The sequence below is a fragment of the Manacus candei genome, unplaced genomic scaffold (assembly GCF_025592945.1).
Source record: "Manacus candei isolate 608988 ecotype Guabito, Panama unplaced genomic scaffold, ASM2559294v1 h1tg000015l, whole genome shotgun sequence".
Classification (NCBI taxonomy): domain Eukaryota; kingdom Metazoa; phylum Chordata; class Aves; order Passeriformes; family Pipridae; genus Manacus; species Manacus candei.
This window is the reverse complement of record NW_026138063.1, coordinates 3,696,608-3,717,107: the sequence shown is the minus strand read 5'-3', so window position 1 is coordinate 3,717,107 and position 20,500 is coordinate 3,696,608. Positions and strand designations below refer to the sequence as shown.

At 41.6% G+C, this 20,500-nt stretch overlaps 1 protein-coding gene across 4 annotated transcripts; it reads right to left on the bottom strand.

Moving 5' to 3' along the window:
* Positions 1–980: 980 nt before the first annotated feature.
* On the bottom strand, positions 981–14,318 carry LOC127468583 (uncharacterized). 4 transcript variants are annotated; one of them, XM_051781902.1, is made up of 9 exons: positions 14,162–14,318; positions 13,112–13,226; positions 11,443–12,502; positions 6,262–6,412; positions 5,695–5,788; positions 4,566–4,681; positions 3,736–3,878; positions 2,925–3,122; positions 981–1,534 (listed from the first exon to the last, which is right to left on the bottom strand). In XM_051781902.1, the coding sequence occupies exons 3-9, from the start codon at positions 11,451–11,453 to the stop codon at positions 1,423–1,425; spliced, it is 825 nt and encodes a 274-aa protein (XP_051637862.1). In that variant the 5' UTR covers positions 11,454–12,502; positions 13,112–13,226; positions 14,162–14,318; the 3' UTR covers positions 981–1,422. The 4 variants fall into 4 exon arrangements, with proteins under 4 accessions (XP_051637862.1, XP_051637859.1, XP_051637861.1 ...); XM_051781899.1 differs by having other exon boundaries at positions 6,262–6,404; XM_051781901.1 differs by having other exon boundaries at positions 6,262–6,404; positions 11,764–12,502.
* Between the last annotated feature and the right edge of the window lie 6,182 nt (positions 14,319–20,500).

The following is a 20,500-nucleotide window of genomic DNA, read 5'->3' as shown; positions in this document are numbered from 1 at the left end:
CTCGGTTCTGTGCTATGTTTGGGAAGGGGTTTGTCTCAGTGTGGTGTGTTCCCAGTGCTGGGGTGGATTGCACTGACTGGGTCCAGTTTTCAAACCCTGTGAGCACATAAATACTGCTCTGCTTCCACGAATTTCAAGGATATTTCCTGAGGGTGACCATCCATCCAGCTGATGCCTCTTTGCAGTGCTCCTTTGCCTTTTCCTGTCACAGCTGTGGAAAATACTCTGAGCCAGACACTATCACACATTCAAAACCTTGTGATTCAGTTCATGCAATATTTTGATCACCTGTTTTGAGTGCCAGGCTGTGGCAGAGGTAAGGGCAGTCCTAAGGGAGAGCCTGGAAGCTTTCCAGGCTGGTGATTTCTGTTGCCTGGATCCAGTGCAGATGTTGTACAGAGCTGCTGTGACCTTTCTGCTGCTGAGCTGTGGCCCTGCAGAGCCCTCCAGGGCTGAGCAGCCCTTCCTCCCCCCTGTGCAGCTGAACCAAACTGCCCCTGCAGCCAAGGCACAGCAGAGAATTTATTGACTGCCTCTGGAATTAGGCAATTCTCTTAATTGTCTTCATTTTCCAGGACTCTGTCATTCTTTCCCTGCACCACTGGTGGCACAGCTATTTCTGTGCCAGCATGAGCTGCTTGGGAAAAAAAAAAAAAAAGCCTAAAAATTGAACAGCAAATCAATCCAAGACAAGGACAGATACCTCTGAAGCATAATTGCATTCAGATATCCTGGGGAGCCCTTACAAGTCCCTTTCCAGCTTCCACAGCTCTTTTCCCTCTTGTGGCTTTGCTCTGAGGAACCTCTAATAAGCAACAAGACATTGCTAAACAGTGCCAGCAGTGAGTAAAAGGGTTTCTTTTTTTTCCATGATTTTCCTCCTCAGTGTTCTCCAGCCACACCAAACGCCAAAGCAAGAACTTTTTGCATTACTTTTTTTTTATTTCTAAGGGTCAAAATGGTGAGGTTCTCACCTACAGAGCACCTTAAAGAGCACGAGGACATTGGTGGGTTCTTTTATTTAGCTGTGGGGGTTTTTTTTTTCCTTTTCTTTGCAGCCTGGATGTTCATCCCTGTGCCATTTCCCACAATGAACTCGGGGTCTGAACTTGGATATGTTTTAAGTAAATGAGGTGGGAGTCAGTAATTGTGAGTTGTTGTCTACACAGAGCTCCTAGACAAGAAAGTCACCCAATAGTTTTAATACATTGAACTCATGACACTCAGTGTACACATTATGTGTTATTTACATATCCATATCCATACTTACTTGAAGTCTGTGGTATCACAAATGCATTCAAAACTGTTATATTTCTGCTTCAATATTAGAAAAAAAAAATTAGTAACTTCCATAAGGAGGATTTATTGCCTCTTTTCAGCAAGGTGGTTGTAGCACAGTTGTGATCCCCCAAAAATACAGTGCTAGAGTATAGTACACATTTTGTAAAAAAACCTGATATCTGGGGGTGAACAGTCCTCTGGCAGTTTTGGGATCCCATCCAGCATTTTCAGATTTGGCAAACTGGAGAATACACTTAAAAGAGAGACAAAAGAAAAATAGAAATTGAGATAAATAACCTTGGGAAATGTTGAGAACAAAATAGACACTGCTAAAAAAACCCCAGTGGATTCAAACACACCTAAAATGGATTTGTGTTGCTGGAAATCTTGATTTGCCATTTGTTGCAGAATTTACCTGATAAAAAGCTAATTAGAAATTCTCAGGTTTCACACTGTTGCACAAGTTTTATATCCTCGGATTGAGTGAAGCACTTCAAGTATCTGTCTGCCAACACTGGCAGTGAAAGTAATACCAGAATTTAATACCAAATAATACCAGTATTTAATTGCCTTAAAACTGGCAGGAGTGGGAGAAGAAACACAATTAGTAATTATTAAAAAGTGCTTTTCTGCTTTTGTTCTCCTGGACCCTTTGATATGCAAATAAAATATGAAATCCATCATTTTAAATTTATGTTTTGCTGATATCTGCCTTCCTACCTTTAAAAAGCATAAGCATCACCATCCCACTGCCAAGGGGATGCCTGGAAGACTAAAGGAAAAACAAACTGGAAACCCAGAAAGGTTTTCACTAAACACTTTCTTTTAAACTTCTCCTGTCTTTTATTCCCCTTCCAGGATGAGGTGGGAAGAGATGTATCCCATCCTAGACATGCTGTAAGGTTTATCTTTAATATATCAACAGTGCCTTCTGCAGATGGCTGACATGGCTGTGTGCAGCAAGGAAAAACTCTCAACCACACACATTTCTGGAGAGAGAAGCTTAAAATAAGTTATCTTCTCCTAAATTCTTTATCTTTGTATTTAAATTTCCATTGCCAGTGCCTGAGGGAGCTCTGTTAAGTCTGTGTTGCAACACGACCTACACTGAGTGGGGTGTTCAAGGCAGAGCATCTTCCCCAGCGCTGCCAGGAACGGGAGAGACTCCAGAAAAAATCAAATGAAGGGAACTCAATTTTCTCTTGCTTTTGCTCTCATCTTTCAAGGCATCCTCCTGATTCCATCTCTGACATGTAATGCAATTTTAGACTCCTTGCAGAACACACGAGGGATGCAATGAGACTGAAGAGAGTTTGAGTAATAGGTAGTTTCTATTAATAAAAGGAAATCTAATTTGTCTGCCCTACTCACTGTCTCTAAACTTGATCCATGGACTTAGTTCAGTTCCAGAACTGCCAGTCATGTGATTAGAAAGCCTCCTAGGCAGCTTCTGAATATTTTGGGGCTTTTATCAGATACTGGCTCACCAGCCCATGATCCTGGAGCAATTTGGATAGTTGAAACTAGAGGAAAATAAAAAAGATTCTTCTAGAAAGCTTGTTGTATTTGAGATCCTATTCCTTTTAAGCTGTCTCACAAACATTTCTTTGTGTTTATCAACTTCTGTTAGCTGTTAGACTTACAGTTGTCTGTATTTTTCTTGGAACTCACAGGGATTCCTCTTGAGAATAAGGGATTCGAGCGGAGTGTGTCTGAAATCTGATATTCCACTTAGTGTCATAATGTTATTTTCAGCCAGAGATAAGTGCTGAATCTGAGGGATCTTTGGCAGCTGTTTGAAGGATCTAAAGTGGTTTTTATTGACATTTAATTCTCTGCATCTGTAAAGTATAAATTGTATGCCATCACTATGACATCTGTGACAGAATATACCTGTAAGCCAACACAGGGGGGGATTTTATACACTAGTTTTACATTTGTGCCATTTTTGCCTACCCATGGATATCAAGATCAGATCCCTACCCTTTAAACTCTCAGTTTGCTTTATATTGCACAGTGGATGCATCACTATTCCAGTTCTCAGTATCACAACTCTCCATACACTCACACACAGAGCAGCAGATGGATTGTAAAATACAGTTGTCATGGTCATCCTTGGCCTCTGCTTGGCTTCTGTTCCACCATCTCTTCATGGAGATTCCTTCAGTGTGCAACAGCTTTCTTTTTTTGGCACAAATCTCCCTGAACTTCACAAGACTCATTAATTGTTCCCCAGGAGTGAAGGGGTCATCATCTGATCTCCTCACTGAGTATTTTCAGCTTGGGATGACATGAACTCAGAACTACAATATACTGATAGATTCTCAATACAACACTCCCCCCCAAAAGCATATTTGGTGGTTCTCAAGAGTCTGCTCCAGCTATTACCTAAGTAAGTAATAATTTTGATTTCTATGATATTGCATAAAAATAGAAATAGGACATTTTGTCTACCTTGGCAACCTTATGGCACTGAGGTCTGTCAAAGAATTGTCCACCAACCAAAGCTTTTCCACCCGAATTAATCTTCGGAGAATCCTCTTGAAGTTTTCCACCTGGTAAACATCACCCAGGTCCTGGAATGAAAGGTTCAGCTCCTGGGAAGGGAAAAATAAGATAAATCACTCATTTTTTCTTTTTTTTTTTCTTGCTTTCTAATAACTATTCATCAAATATTTTTATTGCCAGAATTAGTTAAAAGGTTTTATCTATTTTATGATGCTGCTCTTATAACAATTGGTGGTGCCAGTTGCCAAATTCACCTCAGAGCTGTAGTGATGGACTCCATAATTCTTTGGAAGTAATGAAAGAAATTATCCTTTAAGCATGAATTTTACTGTCCCACTCTTTGAGTGGGGAGGCCAGAGTGTGTGCACTGGGTGGGGAAAGCAGGACTAAGTGGTTGTGGCTTATTGGTTTGGCTTCTAAACTCATCTGAAACAAAAGTGTTGTCTATCAGCCAGATATTAATGTTGATAGAATCACCATGGAATGGTGTGGGTTGGAAGGGTCATGCAGTTCCAACCCCTGCTGTGGGCAGAGACACCTTCCACTAGATCAGGTTGCTCAAATCAAACCCTGTCACAACACAGAATTTTTTATCTTTTGGGTCACAACCTAAATAACATTATATTCCAGTCCTTCTTCCCTTGTAAACCCCTTCTGGTTTACAATGTCAAGGTGCCAACCTGAGCTTTAAACCTGCTCACTGCAGGGAGCAGCCAGCATGTTATTATTTGGCTTGTTTACAACCAGAGTACAAAATGGTAATGAGAAAGTTTTACAGCACAGTTTTCCCAGTTCTCTTGCAGCCTCTTCTCCCATTTCTCTGTGTCAGTTACTTTTCTTTTTTTCAAAGTATGTTCTTCTCTTCTGAGAAACAGCTCTTCTTCTGGGGGCCCTGGTCAGAGAAAAAGATTTATAACAGTGGATGTGATATGGAACTGGCACTTAGTTACCTGCTGAAAGATTATATATGTGGCTGGGAAGAGATCTGTAATGAAGAAATATATATAATATTACAGGTGTGTAGGTTTCCAGGCTTCTAAAATATAAATTAATGTGAAGATATTTCTACCATTTCCTGGCCCATAATTCAACAAGCAATCCGAGGTCCTGATGATTTGGTACGTGGTTGCTAAATGGCAGTTCTTCTACAGGTCAGAATAAAATAAAGCTATTTTTAAATGGATGTTCAAAAGGACCTGAGCTCTAAAATCCTGTTTCTATAAGTTCCTTCACATGCTCTGAGTTAGCCTTTAGTTGTTCTGAGAAAGGAAGGTGTTTGCAACTTCCACTGACAACAATGGGGTCAATGACTGTACCCAAAACCTCATTTGTATTAAGAAGAACACACACTGAACACTTAAATTCTTAAGGTTTACTGAAATGTCTAGAGCTATGGACATCTTCAAACTCCTAACTAAAGCAAGGACAGGGTGGAAATTTTCCACTGTTTAGTCCCAAACTTGCAAATACTGGATTTTGAAATCCATCTTTCATTCTTGAGTGTGTTTGTAGATCGTAATGGAGCCAATTCAGCCTTAAAACACAATATATGTGCCACTGTTTGCAGGACTGGATTTCCCTCTTGGTTTCTTGTTTGGCATATGGCTACTGCATTCTGAGCAACATTTAAATGTTAATGAGCTTTTGAGAGAAGTAATCAACACCATATTAATACTAAATATTTTCAATTTGCCGTTCTGGCAGTTGTTTCCCATTTTTTGAAATGACAAAGGATAACTTTTTTAGCGATTAAAAAAAAGCACATCTGTACAACATGGGATAAAATCCTGCCCCTTTTCAAGAGAATGGCAAACTCCATGATTTCAGGTCATAACATTTTAGGCATGTAGGTTTTGAGCAAATTGAGTTAAGGCTTAAATGTGAACATGTCTTTTTGATCTTCACCTTCTCTCACTCGGGGACAGCGGAGCTGATTTCCTCGAACATCGTGTTCCTCTATGTCACACCAGCCAAGGTACTTGAAGGAGTCAGAAGGAAGCTTAAAAAAAAAAAGCAAAATAAAGACATAAAAGAATCAGTAAAAGTTCTTCAGTTCCTGACATTGTATTTTCTCATATTTCTGGCCTTATTGCAGCAGAAATCCCTCCAGTTAGAGCCAAGCCCAGAAGCTGGTAAATGCTGTGAGAATTCACAGTTCTGTATAGTTTGCCACAGATCATTCTGGTTTACTTCTACAAATTGGCTCAAATATTGGAGAAGCCTTTCCAGGGCTTATTATCCCCTTGCCCATCACCTCCAGTCTGGTGCAGAGTGCTCAGAGGCCGAGTCAAACCCCTTTCCCAGCTGACACCACAGCACAGAATCTTATTTATAATCTGCCCCAGCTTCGGAAGATAAGAGGAGGTGACAGGATCAGCCCCAAAGCTGAGGAAGAGATTTCTGCCTTAACTATTCTTTGTCATGTCTCTCTTCTATAAACCTGTGCTTGGACTGGTAAAGCCAAACACTTACTGGGGAAGGCAGCCCAGAGTCACAGCTCGGCCTGATGATTCCTCTGCCTTGTGATAAACCCGGTGGGATTGGGTGTGTGTCCCTCAGGATGGAGCAGCAGGATGGATAGGATTTACTGAACTTTTCATTGCTTGTAGTCAGACCTGAGGAACTGAGAGAGATGTTAAACCAGCATTGATTCTGTTCAGAGAAAAGCAAATTGTTTTATAATTAAAGAGAATACCGAGAGTAGCATGGGGTAGGACTTGGCACCAGGCAACAGCCACATGGTCCTGAGGTCAAACCATAGACAGTCCCCTCACCTCTCACCTGAGCAGTGTGTACACACATGGAGGCTTTCAGAGATGACTCCAAACATCAGAATGAGGAATTTACTGACAGTTTGATAGAAAAATTCAGGAGAAAATGAAGGAATGATCTTGTTCAGCAGCGTGATGTGTCCTCTTCTACCCTGTACAGCCCTGCTATGATGCATCCCGGTTGGATGAAAAGATACCTCAATTATTTATTTTAATCCCTTGTATATGTATTTTAATTTGTTGTTTTACTAATATTATACCTGTATATTTATTTTAATCTCTTGAATACGTTTTAGGGGAATCTCAAGGATCCAGAGAAAAGCTGAACTTACCCAATAGAGTCTTCAAACCATAGAATCAATAAGGTTGGAAAAGACCTCCAAGATCATCAAGCCCGACTTTCAACCTGAAGTGATGTGTTTTTGTGCTTTGCTACTCCATTGCCTCAGAACATTTCCAAAAGCCCATTTTATATACCCTAAATGATGCAATTCCTCCAACTGTGCTTCAGAGGGACTGAAGAATTTGCAGACTGGCAGCTTTTACCATGGAATCCTTGAAAAAAAATGATTTAATTGAGTAAGTGTGTGCACACAGCACTGTAATTTGACTTTCACTGTACAGGCTGGGTGAGCTCTTGCCAGAAAGTATCAGCTGTCAGTGAGTATTGTTAGAACAACTCTAGTCAGGAATGGAGATAAAAAGGCAGCTTTGAAATGGTTTGGGGAGCAAGGCAAAGAAAGTTTCCTACTGAGTGTAACAGACAAACTAAATAGAACATCAGTTAAAAGGTGCAATTACAGGTTATTGAAGAGACATGTGCTGTTGACCTTACTATGATTTTTTCCCCCAGTATTCCATCTTTGCTGGCTTTGGCCCAAAAGTGCTCCCAGGCTCTGACACACGGATCTCCTCCTCCCTTCATGCTTTATGGTGGTTTTTAATGAGATCAAACCAGCCCCAATAAACCATAGGTGACTTCAGGGAAGCTGAGTGAGCTCAGCATTTGGGAAATCAAACAGCTATTTACTGGTTTTCGAAGTCACCTCAAGGCCATTTTCATGTGTATGTGTCACAGAGCAGCAGGTGTTCCCATGCCCAGCAGCCCTGTGAAAAGGGGATTTATGTTGGGTCAATATTTTAAAAAAACCCAACCCAACAGGAAATAAAAAGTGCTGGGAATCCTTGTTTAGCCCTGTCTTGGTATTTGCTCTACTTCTGCTTCCTTGTATGTTAAATGAGGTCATACCAAAGAAATATGGAGAAATTATTTTGTATTTAAGAAAAAGGTCTGTTATTTTTCTCAGTTTAGAAGCGACTTTTTAGGATGTATTCAAATGACTATTTATAACTGCAAGACTTTTCAAAACCTACCTTCCTCTCAGCCAGATACCTCCTCCTCTGCTGAGACAGGAATATGCATTCCCAGTGCCTCGAAATGTGGGATAAAACATTTTAGCTGAACCATTTCACAGAACACCTATTCTGATCTCCTGGCAGAAACCCACTCACAGAATTCTATATCGTGATAGAAAATAAAACCTAAAAGTCCAGAACTAATATGTGATAGATACGACTTCTCCAATCAGGTGGGGAGTGAGATCTCCATGGGAAAGAGTGACAGAAGGAAACATTTTTCATCTCAAAACTCCCTGAGTTTAATAAGCACCAGCTGGACCTCAACATTCTGTCAGAGGAGATTTTTCTGGAGGAGCAAGTGCTGTCCTGCTTTTCTCTCCCTTGCTTTGTTTTCCTCCCTATTTTGCTGCAAAATTGATGCAAAAGAAATGGCAATGAACGAGGCAGGATGCAATTCCAAGCAATTACAGATCACACAATACATGAAAGGAACGAAATTTCCTGCCTTGATTGTGAGGCCCTTCGGCTGGATATGAATCTCCAATGACACCTCTGGGAGCTGCACACTAGATTATGTCAAGCATTAAGGGAAAAAAAATTAGATTCATGATGTCTGTCCAGGCTGAGTCATTTCCTCTCACTTCGCCTGCAGTGAGAAATTGGTGGTTATCATAAATCATGAACCTAAATTCTTATGAGAGAAGAATTAATTTCACTAATGGAAACCCTCTGTGGCAATAGCATTCCTCCAGTCTCTCTCTTTTTGGGGTGGGGGAGCTGTATCTATGATGTATTTAAAGTAGAGATACTTGACTATATTTTAAGAATTCTACAAAAGAAGACTTGAAAGGAAACTTAAAATGATTATGGGGTAAAAAAATCCTGTGTGTGACCAACTTCTAATTTCTGAGGGTGGCTCTCAGTCTGGTTCCTACCACAGCTACCTTTTCCACTGATATCAAATCCAGGTACAAAATTTCAGAGTACACCAGTCAAAATCAAACATCTAAACCCTCCATCTGGTTCAAGTATGATTTCCCCCACCTAACTGGAGTTGCCAGGCTGGAAATCCAGGCTTAGAAAATTTTTTTGTCTCTCTCCCCAGTCAGTGGAGATGAGTGAGAATGTCCAGATATTCACTTACTCAACCCAGCCTCGATGCTTTTTACTTTCAGCTGGAATGACTCACCATCCACAGGATCCCACAGGCTTCCCTGAGAGTAGGCACAACTTCAGGGCATCTGAAGTTTGATGAGGATTGCACCCTAAGTGCCTGTGGGACATTTTGAAATAGAAGGACTCCTGATCCCTTCAAAAAAACTCAGGGGAAACTTTCTGTTCCATGTAGCAGCACTGAAATATATAAACCACCCATTCCATCTAAATAATTAAACAAACAAGCAAAAATTTGTACTAAACAAGTCCTAAGCACCACCTTGAAGTCTGGAGCTGACTGGAGGTAAGTGAAAGTACTCACGACTAAGCCCATGTATTTCGTGTATTCTGCTCAGTGGAAGCCCCAGTGGGGAATTAAGGGGCTGAAATGTTTTGCAAACTGGCAGGAACGAGGACAGAACTGCTACTGCATTTTTCAAAACACGACTGATGAGATATGAGGCCATATCTTGGCAAATCATGCACTGCCACAGAGCTCCCCGATCAAAGTCCCACTTTATCAAGACGTCAGTGTCAGCTGTGAGACCATGAAATGCTTCTCCTCCCACTGACCACATTTTTACAGACTCCAGAATGCTCTAAGTTTCCTTAATGCAGTGCAAGTACATTTGAGCCCAGCTGACTTTATGGGTAGAATACATTAAAAGCCCCTGAAATACTTTGAAGAGCTGTAGCTGAGCTACTTCTGAAACTGCAGCGGGGAAAGATATTCTGAGGGAAAAACTGAGTGAAAAATCCCTCCTGTGTATATTTTAGACACTCAGCTGCTAAGAAAGGACTGTCAGACAAAAGACTTCTTTCTCCTGATAAAATGACAGTCTTGATAAACAAACATCTGAGTCTCTACAGCACAGGTCCAGCTTTGCCTCACAGAAAATGGAAAGCTCAGTGGAAGAGGAGGAAAGATAAAGAAGGTTATAAGCGAACTCTTGCAGTTGGGATTTGAAAGGCTTTCAGTCCCAGTGTTTTCAGTAGTTTTGGGGTCTGGTCCAGCTTCCCACAGTCTTATTCCCAGCTGCTCTTCATGAATCAGCAGCCTTGAGCAGGCTTAGCTTTCACTGAGTGATGTCTACTTTCCCCATAGATCTGAAACACTCTTGATAAAAGATCTGGGAAAAAGCAGTAGGGCTATTCATACTAACTCTTCACACATCCAGTGTCAGAATTCCTATGGTGCTCCCTACAGCTTCACATCCCACCAAATCACAGAGCATATCTGATGGAAAGGTCCCTACTCCCATGTGGTTGATCTCAGTGAAGTCTGGTCAGGTTGGTACTTTACAGCACAGTGCTCCAAGTTCTTTCAGCCCTGCTACAGTGGAAGTGAAAAATGTGGACCATTCTAAAGGAACCGAACCAAACGTGTTTTCAGATCATCTTTCAGAAAAAGCAAAATAAAACCAAACCTAAGAAACTAAGAAAAGGGTGATAAATCCTCCCCAAGCAAGGAGTTCTTGTCACTAGGTCAGAGCTGCTGATTTTGCAAAGGCTCCAAGAAGCTGGTTCTGGGTCTGCCCAAACCACTTGCACAAGTAGCTGTTTTCTCACAGGATACAAACACCCCATTATTTTTCTTGTCCCAGTCAGTGGCACAAGCCAAAGTCCATCCACATAAATGAACTGCAGGGTTAACTCACAAACACAAATCCTGGAGGTATTTAAAAGGCGTCAAACTCACAATTTGGGCTGTCCTTAGTTCCAAATGCACCCAATTTACTGCTCAGGAGCAGCTTTGCTTGTATGCAAACATTTATTATGAGAACTCTCTGAACTTACAATAGTCGAGGATGTGGACACAGTGTTTCCATGCTCTATTACCTTTCAATTATTTTTATAGGAGTTTTATGAGACATTATGCAACATTTTGAAGCAGCTCTTTTGAGCATAATTTAGTGACAAACACACCTGTAAGTTATGGCTACAATGCACCCTTGCTGTTAGCTGTAGCATCAATTATCTTGCTTTATGCATCATAAAATCGCCCCCCACAAGACATAATTAACATAATTAGGTCCTATCACCATAATTATACATACCTAGAATATTAACTAACATTTTCTTCGTGGATACAAATTCCACCTCTCAATCCATGTGCCTTTCACACATCTTTTGCAACAAATTAAGCATTTCTGACGGGACAGCTTTTGTCTTTCAGCAAAAGACGGCACCAAGAAAAAAAAAAATAATCCCCCATTTGAATTCCTGTTTTTGCTGCACAACAACCTCCATTAGCAATACAGGCTGGTACATTCTAAAAAGACACTCAATCCTGTAACACTATCTTTGTTGTCAAAGCATGTCAAGCGGTGCAATGACTACAGGACCGGCTCTCCTTTCACCCTCCTACCTTTCAGACATGTCTCGCTGGTGCACAAAATCCTCACATCTTGCATAAGGCTATTTGTCTACAGCCAAAGCTTATCTTCCCATCTCTGCCCCTGCATAGGGAGGGAGTTCTCCAGCCTCTGGAGAGGGGTAACCTGCAAGGATCCTGGCTGGGGCTGGATGGATTCACTGTCTCCAAGGAAACGCTGTCACCTCGCAACGCAGTCACGTTAGGAGCTATTGTTACCAATCTCTTAAGTACATCAAACAAATTCCTGGGCTGATGGAGCTGGTATCAATGAACTGTCTTTCCAGAAGGTGCCTAAAGATAGGTTGGTGATACCTGTAGCAAGATACGTGATCATCCGGAACAATCTCTGGTCTGCTCACTCCGGCGGCTTCACTTTCCTGAATCGCTTTCACAGTTTTGCCCACTTGAAGTTAATATTCTCTTTGCCTAAAAGACTTCCTGCTTCATTAATGGCTTGTTAAATGCCTTATTAATTTATCAAAGAACTTTGGATGAAAAGAAACTACTTAAAGAGCCTCGTGTTTTATGTAACGTTCATGAAAGTTCTTCATGGGCACCTCTTCAATCTGTTGAGGGTTCTTGCCTTGTTTGAACCTGCTCAGCCATTTTAGAAACAACCTTCCAGGCTTCTTTCTTTGAGTTTGCAGCTGAGAACGAAAACAAGAGACTCTTCTCTTGGTGGGAACCAACAGGTCAGTTTTGTGTCTGTTTTTATGTTGTGTTTTTCTTAAAACATCGAAGATGTAGGTTCTGAGAGCCAGTCCGGGGAAGCTATTCCCTTAAAAACATGTTTGGTGTGATGTTTGTTTGGCTCACCCAGACAAAGTGCAGATGCTGGCAGGGTGCCACTGATGGAATTGCAGCCCAGTGTTGTTCTGGGCACTGGTTAGCTCCTGCTGAAGTTTACAGATGGCTTTTAAACTCCAGCAGCTGTTACGGGAACCAGGTTTCGGTGTAAGGTTATAATGGAGCACTCAATCACGCCCTATTGATCGGCATCTCCCACACCACGGGCACAGCTCCTGCCTCACTTGAGCTCCTGGGCTCAGCACTGAAAGAAGAGGGATAAATAAGTTAAAATCAATGTGGAAAAAAGTACACAATCCGTTCTGCCCGGGGATATTCATCTGGAAACACCATATAGTCAAAACCTCGGTGGTTCTGACTTCCTACTTTTCAATTTCTTCACGAAAGAATTATTCCTTATTCTCCCTTTCCCTCATAATTCCCTTTTCTCTTCTTGGTTGTTGCAAAGGCTGATCAATAAAAGATTTTTCTGTGCAGAAAGGCGTGTGCTTTCCTCAGCAGTGACTGGAGGCTCCAAAACATTCCCTCAGAAATTCTGCTGGCAAACTTCGCCGCGCCAGTAAAGTAGAGGAGAATAATGGTTATTAGAAACTTTCAGCTCCTGTGGAAAGGTATTTTGTGGTTCCAAATGTTGAATTGACAGATGGTTATGTGAAATTTAACAAAGTAGTCATTTCACACAGGTTTCATTAAAATTTTATGTGGTAAGAGCTGAGTTTATTACAGGGTGGGCAGAGAATGGAGTATTAGGGATTCATCAGGTCACTTGAATGTATCCTTTCTCTACCTGCTAAGAATAAAAAAATTAATATCTAAATCAAACAAGACTGTAATTTGGGGCCTTTCTACTTACCATTTTTCCTCTCTGTACAAAATGAAAGGTATTGGTTCTCATCAGGGCTTAATGGCCTTCAGATCTTCTGTGGCAAATGCAATCCTCATAAAGCCCATGAAAAATTATCTCTGTGCTATTGCAGAGAAATGACATATTTTACATGGTGGCGGCCTTTCCATTATAAACACTATTTTTCAGATCTTTACAACCTGCCCATAAAAATGTGCTTCTGACAGGAAATGCAGCAGCATGCCCCAACTCTGCAAGAAAGAGGTTTTTTCCCACTTTATCCAATTTTGGCCAGTAATTTTGTCTCTGAAATGGCTGAGCAGGCCAAATGCAGGGTGGGCATCAGTCTCAACCACGTGTCTCTCACATCTACATTTGATCAGATGCTTCCCTGGATGTCCTGCAGGTGCATGAAATATGTATGAACTGGCCAGAATAGGGCTCATCCTGAGGTCTGACTAATGACAGGAACAATTCCAATTATTCTGACTGCTGTAGGCCACAAGAGGCCCTGTTGTTCTGGGCACCACAGAATGCCAGGAAAACAGAGTTTGCTCCAGAGAGTTTGTGCTTTAATTGAACAGAGCAGACAGACAAAGAGTAGGAAGAAAGGAAATAATATTATCCCGCCTCCTTTTATACAGAAATAACTGAAATGCTCAGACCATGAGACACTGGCACTGTGGCAATAGCCAGCAAAAATTCTGTTCCTGTGACCAGGGTCAGCATTCCCACAGCATTCACAGAGCCTGGCTTGGTTAAGATCAGACTAGATGAACAGTCTGGCTTTAAAGTCTGCATTTAAACAGCTGAGTTTCTCTGAGCTGACATTTCGTTAATCATCATTAAAGAACACTTAAAAATCACTTCTGGATGATAACATTTTACTGAATCAGAGATGCAGTAGCTTGTAAAGATTAGTTTGTTGGTGCAATTTCGTGTTCTTTATGTAAAATACTTAATTTACTTAGGTGATATCAAACCATTAAGTAAAATCAGATCTAAAAGTTTAATAACATTTTAACAGCAGCAGAAACTGAATTTCTCTGTTGATCTTACCTGGTTTGACCATATCCAGGAATCCGTGGTATTGGAGTTGGATCAACCAGTTACAGAGAGAATTTCTTTGACTATTTCTTAAGTATGATCTGCATGGACAGTCACAGCAAGCACTGGAAAAGGAACACAGTATTAAATGCACAGATGCTCATCTGTGCCTGGGCAGAGAAGCAGGCACAACTTGCACAAACCAACTGGACATTTTGCTGAGTTACCCAGGCAACACATTTCTTTCTGTCCTGCCCGTTCAGGATTCCACTCAACTATTCGACTCCCTCTGGCAGGACTTGGAGAGCATTCCCAGGGAAAAGCCAAGTACAACAGGACAAAGCCTTGGAGAGAAGGAGAGCAGAGTTAGTGAAACTTTTCATCAGGGTCACCAGACAAAAAGGAATCAACAACAAGGCGCATAAATTATTGAAGTGAAAACTATATATGTCTGGTTTTGTAAGGTGTTACAAACCCAGGGATTCCAAGAGGGTTGGAGGGGCTGTAACCAAGCAACAAGTACTGAAATTTGGTTCTCTCTTCTGGAAAAACAGCAGGCTTGCAAGTCATAGTGACAATGTCTGGCACTAAAAACTGAGCCTGTCCTTGATTTTACAGTCCTTGGATCAAGCCATAAGAAGAGATGTTTATGGAACGGGGAAAGGAATTTTTATTTGGTTTAGGAGACTTATTTCAGTATCAAATCAGAATTTTCTAACCAAATGTAGGTCAACAATTTCTGGATGGGTTGGATTTTATCTGACACTACAGAAAGATCACTTATAAGTAACGTTTTAAGATTTTTTTTTAAAGTTTCTTTTCAAAAAAATATTGGCCTTAACTTTCCTTTTCTTGCATTTGGCAACTTGAAAGAGAAAACCTAATCATACCCCAAGTGCAGTGGGTAGCAGGCAGCACCCCTGTGGATTGACAAGCTGTAATGATTTCTCCCATTCTATACCTCACTGAGATTTATTTTCCCTCTAACCTTAAAATATGGCTTGTTATATTGAATGAATTTATTGCATCCTAATGCACAGATGCACATGAGGTCATGCTTAACCTTGTACCCTCACAAGTAATGCCACTGAATTCAGCTGGAGCAGAACCCAACCTGTATGTGCACATGGAAAAATCCCAAAGGTACCTGCCAGATATCTGCCAGACTTCTCACAAGAGATTGAACTGAGTGTTCCTTCATCCAAGTCATGCTTTAGAACTCTCTGAAAGTGATGGACAAAGTCCCCTCCATTTTAATGAGTTTGCTGTCAGTCTCCACTTGTCCAGGTGCCAATTCTGTCTAACCCCCAAAATTTAAAACACTTCATCCAAAGCTGCCAAAACAAACAAGATCAGGCATTTGATGGAGAACTCTGGTATGAGGTCAGCCTCATTTCCTCCATCCACATCCTTATTATGAATCTCATGTTTCATCTTAATTGTTAGCAATTCCCAATGGAATACAACATTCATTAAGTACTTCCTAATTTATCAAACATAGGTTTCATCAGGTAATTTTAATCATATGAAAATCATTCTGAATTCATTTTGATGTACAATTTCCTGTTGAAACCTCGTGAGCCTCCTTTCCCCCTGTGTTGTTGGAAGCAACATCTCTGGTTATTCTCCTCTTTAACTTCCATCATTGCAAATGCCACAATATTTCCACAATTTTTTGCATTTATTTATGAAACTGCTGCCAACTGCTGAAGAGTTATGTCTCCTCTTTTTGTGGAGAATTGATGACCTGGATTACATTGGAAAAATTGTTTCACTTCATCCATCAAAATCCTCCCTTCCCGAAACTCAGATCTTGCAAATATGGGAATACTTGGGAGTCACCAGAGCACTTCTTTATTAGAGTGGCTTTACCAAGTTGTCATATGTCTGATATTTGAGAGAAATAAGCATAATCTCTTTAAGTATGGAACAGGAAAACTACTCCATTGCTGGACCAAGGTGGTAAAAATGACCCAGCTCTAAATAAGCTAAGAAAGGAGGGAAAGAGCAGGAAAACATGGAAAAGCAATGCAGTTGAACAATAAACATAATTCAGTTGTTTAAAATTCAGAGATGCCTGTCCCCATTCCAATCAAAGAAGGAACTGAGAGCTCTGAATGTGTATTTACAGGCAGAACTTGTTCCTGACATCTCTGATTTTTTTATCCCTATTCTTTCCCCAGCTCTTATTGCCAAAAAAAATTAGGTTTGAATGAATGCCTTGTTATTCACTGTCTGCAAGGATAATAAAGATGTTCTCTAGCTGAGAGCAGAAAGCAAGGCCTCCTGTGATCATGGGGAAAAGAAGAGAGAAGCATTATGAGGAGAATCAACTGTTTTTATTAAAGGTGTTGTGTTCCTGCAGCTTTTGTAAGGAAATCCAAATAATTTGCTCCCACTTGCTTTCATTTGGAAAAAATGGCAGCCTTGTGTTACATAAAAAAAGGAGAAAGAGCCTTGTTTCTCTCCAGTGCTTCTTTTATAGGAAGGAGACAGACACACTGTGGCTGTCCACAATTGCTGCCTGGAAAGTTAGGAACAGGCACAGCCTGCCAAGAGAAATTAAATGTAATGAAAATGTTTCTGCTCAAAGTCAGAGACTGCATTTGCTGTATCACAGCCTGGGTGTTCTGAGGGCTGGAGGATGTTCTCCTTCCAGCAGTACTGGGGGCACTGAGGGATTCTTGGGACTGATTTCCCATTGCTTTGTCCCTCAGCTGAGGGTTTGTACCTGCTGCTCAGCCTCACCAAGAGGGGATTTCTGAGCAACAGGTATTTTGTATTCACAAGGCCCACTTACAAATATCTATTTTAAATCAGGTCTCCTGACCTCAGTAGAGGAAAGATTCTGGACTCACATATATTCAAAACACAAGAAGACCTCAAAGTGGATTATTTGCCTTCCCCTTACTCTCCACAACACTGTCTTTCCACCCAAGTTCTGGCACTGCAGGACTCCAAAGGTGCTGGTGGGACTTCTCAGAGCCTGTGTTTGTAATTTCTGGTGTGGGCAGTGCTCCATCCATGTGTATTAGTCCTTCCTGCCACGGGATCCCTTTCAATCAGGGCCCAGGGAAGGTGATCCACTGGCTGCAAATGGAATCACTTCACCCGATGCCTCACTCTGCTTTAGCTGTTTTCATCCAAAATCCCCTCTGAGAGACAAAGCTGGATTTCTCAGAGGTCATTCCCCACCTCACACTTTTGCTTTAACAGAGAGGAGGTGACAGAAGCAGCAGTTTTTCTTTCAGGGAAGAAAAAAAAAAGAGTGAAACCTGTACTATTGAGATCTATCCTGATCTTTGGGCTTCAAAGAGGCTCTAAGTCCAGTGCTGGCCTACAGGGGCTATAAAGGTGCTGTTAAACTGCTTTATGCCACTGTATTCTCCAGTCACAGACCTGTCAGGTCCCTGAATAAAAACATTAACTATGCCATCTTTCAGTTGCTCCCCTTTGCTGCCAGCTCCATGCTGTATTTCAGCAGCTGGGAAATGAGAATTTTCTTTTCTCCTTGCCTTGCACTGGGAGAAGAAGAAAGCCCTGTTTTCAGCAGCAAATGTGCTGATGTTGCTTCTTCAGGCAAACAAAACTTACTGAAAAGCAACAAGGTGTAACTCCCTTGATTGAGGCAGAATATTTCTGCTGATACCTGTTCTTTAATGTCTTCTTTCAAACCTCATATTTTTTGCAGTTGAGTTGTGAGAGATGAGCAGCTGAGCTTCAGTGGTGTTCCTCCTCATTTTGCATGCTGCCTTCGCTGTTTTGGAGAGCTGCTGAATACAAAATGAAGCTGCAAGTGTGTGTTTGCTCTACAGCCAGCAAGGCATGAAGCAGTTCTTTCTCCAGCTGTGGAGTACAGCCAGAATGTTGCTCACAGTGTCGCTGGAGATGTGACTCAGTGTGTGACATTTAGTATTCCATTGTGTGACACCAGATGATTAATGCTCACAGCAAAACACGAGCTGGTTTAAATAAACAAAATTAAATGTATTTCTATGATTATAGAAATCATGTGCTATATCTCTGAGGGAACATCAGCTGCTGCTCCCAAATGCTTCAGATCTGTTGGCTTGTTTTTAAATGCTGTGATTGTTCACTGGATTTTCCTACTGCATAAATCCATTGGCACTTGGGCCCAACAAGGCCAGTCAGGGATTTGGCCTGGGGTTTGGGACAAAGCAGGTTGCTGCACATCAGCCTCAATCTTGTTTCATGGTCAGCAATTTACAGCATCCTATTGTTCCAACTCAGCCTTAGGGAGACATCACGAGATATAAAAGGGCAGGAGCTCAGCCCGGTGCCAAACCAGTGGGATTCTCCCAACCCTGTCACTGGGGCACCAGACCAACTGTCCCTGCTGGTCACTCACCAGGAGGGTTGTCCTTTCCACTCCAGCAGTGCTGTTTGCTGTGCAGTGAGTCGCTTGGGATACAGCCCAATGTGTGGAGCAGAGCCCAGTTCTGAGTCTGGTGCGTGTTCTGAGATTTAGAACAGGAATAAATACTGATTTTATACTTCTCTACCAACTGTGCTGGGGAAAAACGAGCCTTAACTGCCATGTCTGAGCAGGTTCAGGTAGTGTTAGAGCAGCTGAAGGCACCAGCAGCATTATTGCCACAACACACAAAAGCACAACACTGGCACAGAGACCCCTTAGTTTATTAGATTGTCTTCAGGTGTGTGTGCTCAGTGTGAACACACCTGCAGAATTAATAACCCCCAACCTTTATTAAAAGAAAAGAAAAAGGCTTTGTACAGAAACTCTCCAAAAAATAAGCAGGGCTTTGGAGCACTGAAGGAGATGGAAATGTAAAACACCCTTCCCACTTGAGACCCTTTCCTCTGTGGAGTCATCAGGATGCATTTCCTGGGGAAACAGCAGAGACTTTGATCTGCCTTTTTCTTGAATGCTGCTCAGATTATCATGCTCACCATGAAGGGTGCAAAATGGGCTGCCAGCTGGTTAATGGCCCTTCTGAAAAACAGCCTTCTCTGTTGCTTTTTGGGAGTCACTTGTCATGGAACTATCATAACATAATCTCTGTGCTCTCGTCGTCCATGGGAGGGAGCATATTTTCAGCAGGTGTTATCAAGGCTAAGAGTGCCTGAATTAACTTCTCTTGAAGACACTTCTTAGTGCACTGCCAATAAATCTACTAGAGAGTTGTTCTATCTGCAAAATACATGCCAAGTGATACAGAGGCAGCAGATCAGGAATGAGTTCTGCCAGCTCCTCATGTGGGGGTCGTGGCTCCTCTTCAGGGCCCTCCTGGTGAGCTTTGCCACTGCCCCTCATGTTAAACACTGATATCTTTGATTTCCCTGAGGTTCTCTGCCTTCATCTGTCTCCTTCTATTAACTTTGTGAATCCCCTGTGCAATGGTTGGAGGCAGAGGAATTTGCTGCCATTGGTTTCAAGAGGTTGGAATTCATCATTTAACTCCAGGGACTGAGAGAGAGGAGCTTAGCCAGGCTGGTGACTGAGAAAGGGAGGGGGCAAAGAGCTTTTTTATTCCCTTGCAGGCATCCTGCACTAAAGAAAAGTCTCTAAACCAAGAGGCATAGAATGGCTTCATTATTTTGTACTGCATTATCCTATGGTTTCATGCAGCAATAGGTTAGGTTTTGCTTACTTATAAGAGTAAAATAATAACAGGATTTGTGATTCTTGTACTATATCCACATTTAATGAGTGTCTGTGCACACACAGCAAATACAACTTTACAAATTCTCCATCTTGCATGCTTATAGTCTTCACCTCTTTTTTTTTTTTGTAGAAACACTGGGATTAGAAACCCATTTCATATTTTCAGGTAAGTGGCCTCAAGTAATTTTTGCAAATGGGGTAAAAATTGAGTTCTTACTAATCCCACAAAATCACAGACATGTCAGTTCCCACCCAGTTCTTTGAACTCAGGCTTCAGGGCATAGCCTGAGAGAAACCTCGTGTGGTCCCAAACTGGCTGCAACTAATGGCAATCCTTTGATGGTGGACTGCAAGGGGATTTGGAACAGGCTCCAGGTGACTCTGACTAAATTTAGCTTCTTCTGGTGATGCTCTTTGCTATGGGTGTTTTGGACACTGCATGATTGCTTGCTTGATTTAAACATCTAAGGTTATGGAATTAGACACCCCCTAATTTCTGCTCTGCCTATCTTGATGTATCATCAGTGAAGAGGAAGAGCTGGCAGCATCCTCAGCTTTTGTAAGGGCTTGATCCAAGGCTGTTTTACTCATGATTCCAAGCTCTCTGTCCCACACATTATGATTCAAAAGCTCAGTAATTAAGAGGTCACCTCCTCAGAACACTTTGTTCCATATCTGTATATACACTGAACTTGGAATGACAC

Bases quoted from the DNA above. Each gene is read 5' to 3' on its own strand.
- LOC127468583 (XM_051781899.1), bottom strand. From the start codon at position 11,488: ATGCAAGATGTGAGGATTTTGTGCACCAGCGAGACATGTCTGAAAG. The intron at 4,682-5,694 runs GTGAAGATCAAA...TTCTCTGACCAG, and splicing joins CTGTCCCCGAGTGAGAGAAG to GGCCCCCAGAAGAAGAGCTG. The intron at 3,123-3,735 runs GTAGACAAAATG...TATACTTTACAG, and splicing joins AGTGCCATAAGGTTGCCAAG to ATGCAGAGAATTAAATGTCA.